This window comes from Echinops telfairi, unplaced genomic scaffold (genome assembly GCF_000313985.2).
Source record: "Echinops telfairi isolate 266 unplaced genomic scaffold, ASM31398v2 ScPeMD7_2;HRSCAF=8, whole genome shotgun sequence".
NCBI classification, from domain to species: Eukaryota; Metazoa; Chordata; class Mammalia; order Afrosoricida; family Tenrecidae; genus Echinops; species Echinops telfairi.
The window spans coordinates 4,222,492-4,231,904 of record NW_022103898.1 but is presented as its reverse complement, the minus strand read 5'-3'; the positions used below and the strand labels follow the sequence as shown (position 1 = coordinate 4,231,904).

At 61.3% G+C, this 9,413-nt stretch overlaps 1 protein-coding gene across 1 annotated transcript in view; it reads right to left on the bottom strand.

The window, feature by feature from the left end:
• Positions 1-9,413, bottom strand: part of CELSR1 (cadherin EGF LAG seven-pass G-type receptor 1) — a gene marked incomplete at its 5' end in the record, with an annotated part of 123,796 nt that overhangs the window by 16,666 nt on the left and 97,717 nt on the right. The window contains 8 exons of the mRNA XM_045290688.1: positions 956-1,123; positions 1,403-1,571; positions 2,937-3,083; positions 4,210-4,393; positions 5,791-6,000; positions 6,743-6,837; positions 7,681-7,782; positions 8,363-8,546. Coding sequence (XP_045146623.1) covers positions 956-1,123; positions 1,403-1,571; positions 2,937-3,083; positions 4,210-4,393; positions 5,791-6,000; positions 6,743-6,837; positions 7,681-7,782; positions 8,363-8,546 — 1,259 coding nt within the window. The remainder of the gene's footprint in view (positions 1-955; positions 1,124-1,402; positions 1,572-2,936; positions 3,084-4,209; positions 4,394-5,790; positions 6,001-6,742; positions 6,838-7,680; positions 7,783-8,362; positions 8,547-9,413) is intronic.

Genomic DNA, 9,413 nt, shown 5'->3' with positions numbered 1-9,413 from the left:
AAACGAGACCAGCACAGGAGCCAGGAGACAGAGCCAGGGGCGGGGCCAGGAGTCAGTGGTAGGGCCTTGGGGCGGGTGCACCCACCACTGGCCTTTTTGTTAACCAGAGAATGCCTGCTGTGAGGGGTCGGGGATGTGGGTGAGTGGTTACTCTGTGAGTGGGAGCACCCTTCCTGGGCGCTGCGTCACCTCTGACACTCTGTGGAGGGCGGGCCCCTGCCGTGGGGGCTGCAGCATCTCAGGGGCACAGCGTGCCACACTCAGCAGGTTGCCAAGGTAGGATGCTCCTTCTGACATGGGGACCCACACATGTCTGACTCTCAGCAAGGGGTCAGGGTTTCCTGGGTCCTGTGTCTGAGCCCTGTCACCTTCCAGTGTCCAGGATACAAACTCCTTCCATGTGTGGAGCTGGATGGGGCGCAGTGCTGGCCACTGGCCCTCAGGGACCCCATGGACGAGTGTTCGTTCCCAACATACATCGGCCTCCTACACATATCTGTCTGTGCATGTGTGTCTGTGTGTGCAGGCCTAGCTGCCTATATGCCTTGACATGCATACACCCGCATGCAAGCTCACAGGTTTGTGCACGTGTGTGTGCCGGCATAGCTGCATGTACGTGCCTTGGTGTACACATACACACATACACACACACACATGCACGCCCCTGTGAGTATGATTGCGTGTGAATGGCTGGACAGCTGTATCCATGTATGCACATCTCGAGTACGTGTCCCAGTGTGCACACACACACACACACACACACACATACACACACCCATGCATATGTGAATACACAGCTGTACATGTGGCCAAGACCAGCACCCCACAGGGAGTGGGCAGCGGTGTGACAGGCCTGGCATGAAGGTCTCAGACACTGGTGTCCTGGTATCTGACACAGACACGCCTGCTCCTGAGGCGGGTGGCCACCCTCGCCCCTCGCCCTCGCCCCACTCACGGCATGGAATGATTCCAGAACACGCAGGTGGGCTTGGTGCGCTCCTCCGTCTCCAGCAGGGGGAACTCCACCAAGATGGGCTGCGCCAGGGGGCTGGGGAGCGCCCGGCCCTCACTGTACAGGGCTGTGCTCACCACCGCTGTGTTGATGACTGGCCGGCTGGGCAGCCTGTGGGCACGAGGAAGGACAGGGCTGGGAGGCTAGAGGAGGGGGCCGGCCTGCTTTCTGTGAGTGCCTGGCTGCCGGGCAGGGCTGCACCTCGAGGGACGGTGGGTGTCACGCACCGTGTGGGCCAAAGCAACCCTCAGACGATCCGAAAGGAAAGGAAAAGCAGGCACACCTGCCCACAGGGCGCCATGCCCATGCTGGATACAGTGAGGCTGGTGAGGGCAGGAGGCTGGCTGAGCAGGCTGCGGGGTAACCCTGGGGGGCCCGCATTGGCCTTACCTGAGGCTGCGGCGGTCGGGGTCATAGTGCTCAGGCAGCAGCTGCCCCAGAGTCCGGTAAATGATGACCAGGGCGATGGCAAACTGGCCAGGCTCCTCTGGGGCTCTCCTTGTCCTCTCGGTGCTGGGCCACTCGGGGGGCTTCCGGCTGGGGGGCCTCGCTGTGGGGCCTTCTGCAATGTGGGCACAGAGGGTGAGGCCAGGGTATCCCGTGGGGTCCCACCAGGCCTGTCACAGGGTGGCAGGCCCCCAAATGACATATGCCTGTTGAGGGGTCAGTGATGAGGGCAGTACTGCCTGCGATGAAGCCTTTCCCGAAGGCCTGGGAAAGGATACTCGGAGAAACGGGGATGCCACAGAGAGCTGGGACACGGGAGCTTGGGGGGGATGCAGAAGCAGGGGGGGCCCTGCTTGTCACCTGTCCTAAGTGTGCCAACCGAAAACCTGAACACCCAAACCCATGTCACCAAGGCGATTCCAACTGGGGCAGCCCACATGTGCAGGGCAGGGATGCTCGGGCTTTCCCAGCTGCAGTCCCGGGAGGCTGTCCACCGGGCCTTGTCCCCCAGCACTGCCCTGAGGCTGGGGGCCCAGCGTGCACCCACCATCGGAGGCACTCAGAGGCCCGGATGGCAACTGTCTTTATAGCTCGTCCCCAGGCTCTCACACGGAAAAGGGTTTTACAAATCGGAATTTGAGTAGGTTCATTAAACAAAAAATAAAAGGAGTCACTGATAGATTTGCTAAGGAGCCAACACAACCAGCAATTCCACCGAAAACATTTCGAGTCATCAACGGCCCCTTGCTGACTGTCGAGGAGTCCCTGGATGGTGACACACTTGGCTGCTACTCACAGGACGGAGGTTCGAATCCACCCCGAGGCATCTCGGAAGACAGGCCTGGTGATCTCCTCTCCCAAAGCCAGGCTCTGCAGACCCTCTAAGGAGCGCCGGTAGAGTAATGGGTGCTAGCTAAGTGCAAGGTGGTCAGCAGTTCAAAACCACCGAGGTTTCTCCAGGGGAGAAAGACAGGCTTTCTGCTCCTCTAATGACATGACAGTCTCAGGGCCAGGTCTACCCTGTCCTGGAAGGTCGCTGAGAGTCAGAACTGACCCCCTGGGGCACAGCTCTCCCCTGACTCATGGCACCCATGAGTCGGCTGCTGCTCTGGGAAGGGCTCCTCGATGGGATGGACCCAGGAAACAGTGTCTCACAAGGACTGACCTTGATTCAGGCTCCCTGTGGCCCCATCCCACCCCATGTGGGGAATTATGGCACCGGCAGTCCAGTTTTTAGAGCCTGGGAGGCCGGCCCTCCTGTTACTGTCCCTTGTGCCAAATGCCTGAACCCAGCACTAACACAAATTCCACCTGCGCATGCTGACTGAGTTCTGACTCATGGGGACCCCGCGTGTGGGCAGCCCCTCCATCCCCAGGTGGGCTGCGGTGGGGACAGTCGGTCGGTTCCCGAGGCCTCCAGTGGAGCACCGAATCTAGTCCCTGCCACGGGCATCTCCCAGGGTGCGGGGCCGGTCACCTTTCTGCCTCTCGGCCTGTGAGAAGAAGTCGGCGGGGAAGACGACGGAGGAGCCCAGTTCCTGGGGGTACTCCTGGCGAAGGTCCTGGAACCTCGGCACCTGGGCGCCCGTGAAGTTGGACTTGTCGACGACGTCCACGGCCAGGACTGTGGAGACGGTGGGCCTCCATTGCACACACACCCCTCCGCTCAGGGGCTCCGGGGACCCCCGCTGCCCGCCCCAGCCGGTATGCTCAGCACAGGGCCACACGCAGCATCCTGTGTCTCCGTGAAGCTCAGCGTTACAGAGCATGGTGCAGAGCAAAGTGGGGGTGGGGGTGGGGGGTGGGCACAACTAACCCCCTTGCTAGGGCGGCCTCCAGGGGCACCGGCCCTCTGGGCAGGAACTGAGGGTCCCTCCCAGGTCAGTTGTCCAAAGGCTGTTTCTAGGGCGGGGAGGGGCTGTGTTAGGGACCAGGCCCCTCCCTTGATGAACACAGGGTCTGTTGAGATCAGGGCCCCAGGTCCACCCCTACCCCCATCTCCCGCCCCCTGAGGACCTCTCCTGCTCTTCCTGGATGGATGGTGAGTTAGTTAATTGTGCCAGCCTGGCCGATAATCACATGTGGTGCTGGTTGAAAGGCGGAGAGATAAATGGGTGGTGAAGCCTCGCCTTTCTAGTTCTCGGGTCTCTTGTTTTGTGATGGTTGCACCGGGTGCAGCTGCCTTAGCAGTTCCCTGCTTCAGCTTGCAAGATGGACTTCCTACAAGATATCCCCAAGGAGAAGCTGCATGGATCTATCCCGATGCAGCCCTGGGTGCTGGAGCAGCCGTGTGGAGACCCCTGCCAGTGCTGAGATGCTTACACGTTCACTGACTCAGCTTTCCTCCTGCAGTCGGCATTATTGCCTCTGTTTTGTGAGGTGAAGGACTTTGTGGACTGGTGTTGGGTTAATGGGTTAATGTTGGACTTGTGGGCTTGGGCAGCATTGGGTTGGGATGTTTTCGTGATGCACATTTTCTTTGCATAAAACTCTCTCTTATACGTGAGTTGCTGTGGATTTGTTTCTCCAAAGTACCCAGACTAATACAGTTGGCGTCTGGTTCTACCATGGGGGTGGCAGTGGGAGGTGCTACTGCTCTGCCAGACACTCCAATTCCCCCTCAGGGAGGCCCTGGGTCCTGACAGGGAGTACCACCCGGGGGGGAGCTGAACCCCCAAATCCAGGGTCTGCACCCAGAACCACCCAGGCTGTTGGGCAGGGTGACCTGGTGCAAGGGGCCCCGCTCTCACTCATGTTGGGCGTCACGAGGATGAAGGGCCGCAGGTAGGTCCGACGGACATTGGGCGCCACGGTGCTGAAATAGGCCTCGAAGTGCTGCAGCAGGTGGGCCACGCCGCCTTCACTGCGCTGCAGCTGCTCCCAGGCGGGCCTGGTGGCCGGGGCCAGGAGGGCGCTGCCTGCACTCACCACATCCTGCAGGACAGAAGGACAGACAGACAGGGACGGTGCTTGGCCGGCTGATGGAGGACCCGCACAGGTCCGTGGCGCCTCATGGACCACGCACCCCTCCCTGGCGTTTCGTGGGCTCGTGGCCCCCCGCGTGGAGCCCTCCGTGGGCGACATTTCCCGGCAGTGCGTGGTGCCTGCCTGCTGGTCTCATTCCCCAGGTGCTCACAGTCCTCTCACGCTCTCCCTAGCCTCGTCTCATGCGCCCAGACGAACACCGGGCGAGCATCCCTTTCTATGCCCTGGGAGGCCAACATGGGTAGGGGGCGGGTGGGGGGGCTGGGCTGGGCAGGATTTTGACCCGGAAGGCATCTCTCCCGGCTGCATGTTTGTGTCACTCACTGCCTGCAGCCCACAACTTGGGGACAGTGAGGGTGTCCTTAATCTGATGCCCAGCCCTATTGCAGAGTTGGGAGGGACACCTGCAGGACCCTGGGGTTGGCCTGCAGGGACAGGAGCCTAGGGGAGACATCACTGTTTGTCCCTGAGCACCCAGGGGCCATCACAATCCCCCGCCCCGCCCCACCAATCCAAGCAAAAAGGCTCTGTAGCCTGGTAGTCTGTGGTCCCAGGGTGTTCATGGGAACTCTGGGCACAGGTGTGGCTCTCACAGGGACCCTGGGTCACGTCTGGCATGGAAATCAGTTGTTTGTGTGTGTGTATAGGGGCCGGGGTGGTGGGTGGGCTTTCCACCAGGCTGCTCAGGCTGGGAGCACTTTGGGACCACTGGGGTGGGCTGCACTCCCCAAGGAGGCCGGGGTCCTGGTCTGGGGGCTGTCAGCTGCTTGACACAAGTTGGTGCTGTTAATTCCCTCGGCCCACAGCCAGGGACGGGCAGGGGGTGGGGGTGTCCTTAGGAGCTGAAGACAATTGTGCGGACAAATGCTATGGCCCAGCTGAGCAGTGTCTACTGCGGAGGAGAGGGGGTCCTTGTCAGGGACACTTTTCGTTCTCACAGCGGGGTGCCCCATGGTGGGGGGGGCGTCCCATTGGCTGGATGCTTTTACTAGATGGGGGTCCCCTTACTGACCTTCAACCTGGGGCTAGTCTGCTCCTTCATTGTCCTTCCCCACACAGCCCAGGGGACATGGACTCCCCCACACCTCCTCACACTACCTGGGGATGGGGACTTCCTGACACCCCTCATACCGTCTCACCTGGGGACAGGGACTCCCTGGAGACCATGCCATACCACCTGAGGGCCTGGGGACCCCCCCATCACTGCACGGCCCCGTGGTGTCAGTGCCTCCCTCCCGCCTGCCACACTTCCTCCGAGAGAAATGACCCCGTGCACATGGGTGTCTGGGGAGACTGTGGCTCCCACTCCCACCAGTCCATCCCCCCCGCCAAGAGGCACACCCCACCTCGTGGAAGCTGGCGTCCCGCGTGGCCGCCAGGTCGAAGCCCTGCTGCCCGCTCTCGTGCTGCAGGACACGGGCCAGCAGCTGGTAGGCGGCGCGTAGGTCGCTGCCGGACATGGTGCCCGCGTGCTGCGTGGCGTTCCACAGCGCCTTCGCCAGGCCCACGGAGCTCGCCCCGTCCAGCTGCGTCTCGTTGCGGCCCAGCTTCTCGTTCTGAAAGGCGCCTGGTGGAAGCTTATCTGCCAGCAGGGGGCTTCGAACATTCCCCAGATCCAAGATGACCTTGGGCAGGGACCCCGAAAAGGCAGGGCCTCTCATGTCTAGATGGGTCCTGATGGTTACTGACAGGAAGGCTGGTTCTTCAGCACCCCGCCCCTGCCCCCACCCACCCCCGGGCCAGTCCTCCAACTCCCGGGCTGGGGGCTGCTGCTGTGGAGACCCATAAAAACTGAGCTCCGAGACCCCGCAGGACAGGGGAGAACTGCCCTGCGGGGTGCTGAGCCTGTAGCTCTTCATGGGAGCAGAAAGGCCGTCTCTCTCCCTGGGAGCCTTGGAGAGCTTGAACTGCCGACCCTGGTTAGCAGCCCAACGCATACCCACTAGCCATCAGGGCTCCCATTCTGTCCCAAGAGAGCGCAACGGGGCACCTCTGCTCTGGGGCCCGGGGCCACAGCCAGGCAGAGTGGGGTCTGCGGAGGCAAGGGCCTTGGCTTTTAGTGGGGGAAACAGAGGGCACAGGGAGACGGGAAGGGGTGCAGTCAGTGGACAGACAGAACATGGGGATTCAAAGCGAAGCCATCAGAGCTGGTCCTGGGGGCCAAGCCGAGGCGCTCGGCGGTGGGTCCCCAGCATAGCCAGACACTCTCAGGTCCTGGGCGGAGAGGCAGCCGGTCGCCCCCCCGGGGCCCCCACCCCACACCACCGCTGGGCCTGGGTGCCGTCTGGAGGCACCTACCATGACTTTGAGCTCCAAGAAGGCTGCGGAGGTGCAGTTGAAGAGTTCAGGGGGCAGCCAGGCCTTCTCCACGCTGCAGTGCCGCACTGCCGTGCCTGGAGGGGGAGAGGCCTGGGGGGGGGGGGGTGGCCGGGGTGGGGGGGGGCAGTCACCGGTGCTAAGGCCCTGGTCTGAACTCATTGTGCCCAGTGAATGGGCTTGGGGGCTGGCACCCAGGGCATGGGCAGCTGCCACATTCCCCCTCATCGCTAGCCACGCGCTCTGCTTGCCTGCATCTCGCCAGCCCCAAGGGGGCGGCTGGACCACACCGAGCTAGCGCAGGCCACGGGTCGGCCCGAGTGCTTTCTGTATGTCATTTCACTGCTGTCCTGGAGTGGGCAGTGCCCACCCATCTCAGAGCGCAGCCAGGGCTGTGGCCCGCACAGCATCTTGTCCCTGGCGGCAGGACCCAGGCTCAGGCTGGGCTGGGCCAGACACGATGTCCACCGTCTGCCTTGTGGGTGTTGCGGTCCGTGGTGGAGGAGTGTGGTGGGTTGCAGCTGCTAACTGAGGGGTGTGTGTGATTCAGCCGTGACTTGGGAGCAAGACCAGGCTCTCTGTCCCCCTACACAGGGCCAGGACCAGGTGGCACCAGCATGGGCGTGGCGGCTGTGGGGAAGCCTGAGGGATATTCTACTTCATCACCTGGGGGTCCCTGTGTGCTAGGACTGCTCAGATGCCGCAGGAACCCCAGCGGGGGGTGGAGGTCTATCCTGTCACCTGGGCCCGTTTGCCAGCATCATCAAGGCAGACGCCGTCTCCTTCCCCCACACTCGGGCTAAAGAGAGTCTCACACTCTGTGGTACTGGCGATTCTGTGGGTGCTGGCGGCTGGCCACTCCCCCATCTCCGCCACACACAATGTCTTGCCTGGTGATGGCCGCCAGCCATGGTACTCACCTGAGGAACCCTTGGGGCACGGCACGGCCGCTGGCTGCCCAAACTTGGTCTGTGGCCACCAGATGCCAGCCTCGAATGCCCTGGGACAGCCACTGTAGACCACTGCAGATAGTGGAGAAGACCACTCAGGCCCTCCGGCATAACCCTCCGCCCACCCCAGCCTGGGCAGGCCCTGACTCCGAGGCTGGACTCTGCCACCCCCCGCCAGGCTGGGGGACCCAAGGCCAGTCCTACAGGGCTGCTGATCACAGCCAGGTGGCAAAGGAGGCCGTCGCTGGGTGTCCCCCAGGGGTGGCCCATGGAGACACACGCAGACATGGAGGGACACAGGTGTGGGCAGCAGACATGCCCAGCCAGGCAGCACACACTCAGACACACGGATATTCAGACACACATACACGCCCAGACACACCCAGTCAGGCACACACATTGAAACATACACACCGATACATGTAGACACACCGAGACACACACCGAGGTAACGGACAATCAGACATAAACACACACACACAAGACACACCCAGCCAGGCACACGCTCAGACACATGGACATTCAGACATATACACACACACAGACACATACATTAAGACGCACACACACACACACACACACACACACACACACACACACACACACACAGAGGCCCGAGGATAAGACCAGGAGGCCGGTGGCCAGTGTGGACCTTCACAGCCCAGCGTGGTGACCTCCGCGAAGGGGTTGTCGCAGCGGTTGCACTGGCGCCCGACGACGCCCGGCTTGCAGGAGCATTGCCCGGTGTCTGCATCACAGGCGCGGCTGTGGGCGCCGTAGGGGAAGCAGTCGCAGGGCAGGCAGGCGTCCTGCTCAGGGGGCTTGTAGTGGTTCTCCTGCGGGGGAGGGGAGCACGTGACCGTCCGCTGCATGAGCACCTCTGGGCTGGCCCCCAGACACACCCGTTTCCCAGGTAAAGCACCCCACCCTCTCGCAGGGGAAGCAGGACTGCTTTTTGTGGCTTTAATTCTGGCTGGTGTTTGTTCAAGGAGCTGGAAGACGAGGGGGCCTCAGCAGGAGGAGCTGGCGGGCCCAAGACTGGGCCCACTCCACAGAGGGACTGTCCGGCTGTGGTCTCCACAGGCGGCAAAACCTGCATCTTGGGGACTGAGCAGCTCGCGTGGACGCCGTTGGCTGAGCTCACACCAGGGGGCAGCAGAGAGCATTGGATGCATGGGGGAATGTGTGTGTGGGTACACAGACAGGTGTGTGTGTACATGCGTGTGAGTGATGTGTAGGTTTACAGGTAGATGGGCATGCGTGCGTACAGGTAGATTAGTATGGTGCATGTAGAACTAGGTGCATATGTGTGTACGTGTACAGGTAGGTGTGTATAAATGTGTATATATATAAGGTTGCGTACACATCTGTGTACATGTGTATACACACATGTATAGCTGTATGTGTGTACATGTCCAAGTGAGTGTACGTGTAAGTGCACGTGAGTACAGACAGGTGGGTGTGCGTGTGTACAGGTATACTTGTGTGGTGTACACGTACATACAGGTACACACGTATAGGAAATGTGTGGGTGTACATGTACAGGTAGTTGTGTGTGCACACATGTACAGGTACCTGTGTACATGTAGGTGTGTACAGGTAGGCTGCAGCGTGAGTACTGGTAGATGTACTTGTCTGTACACGTACAGGTAGGCTTATGTGCATGTGTTCAGGTACCTGTGTGCATGTACGTGTGTTCAGGT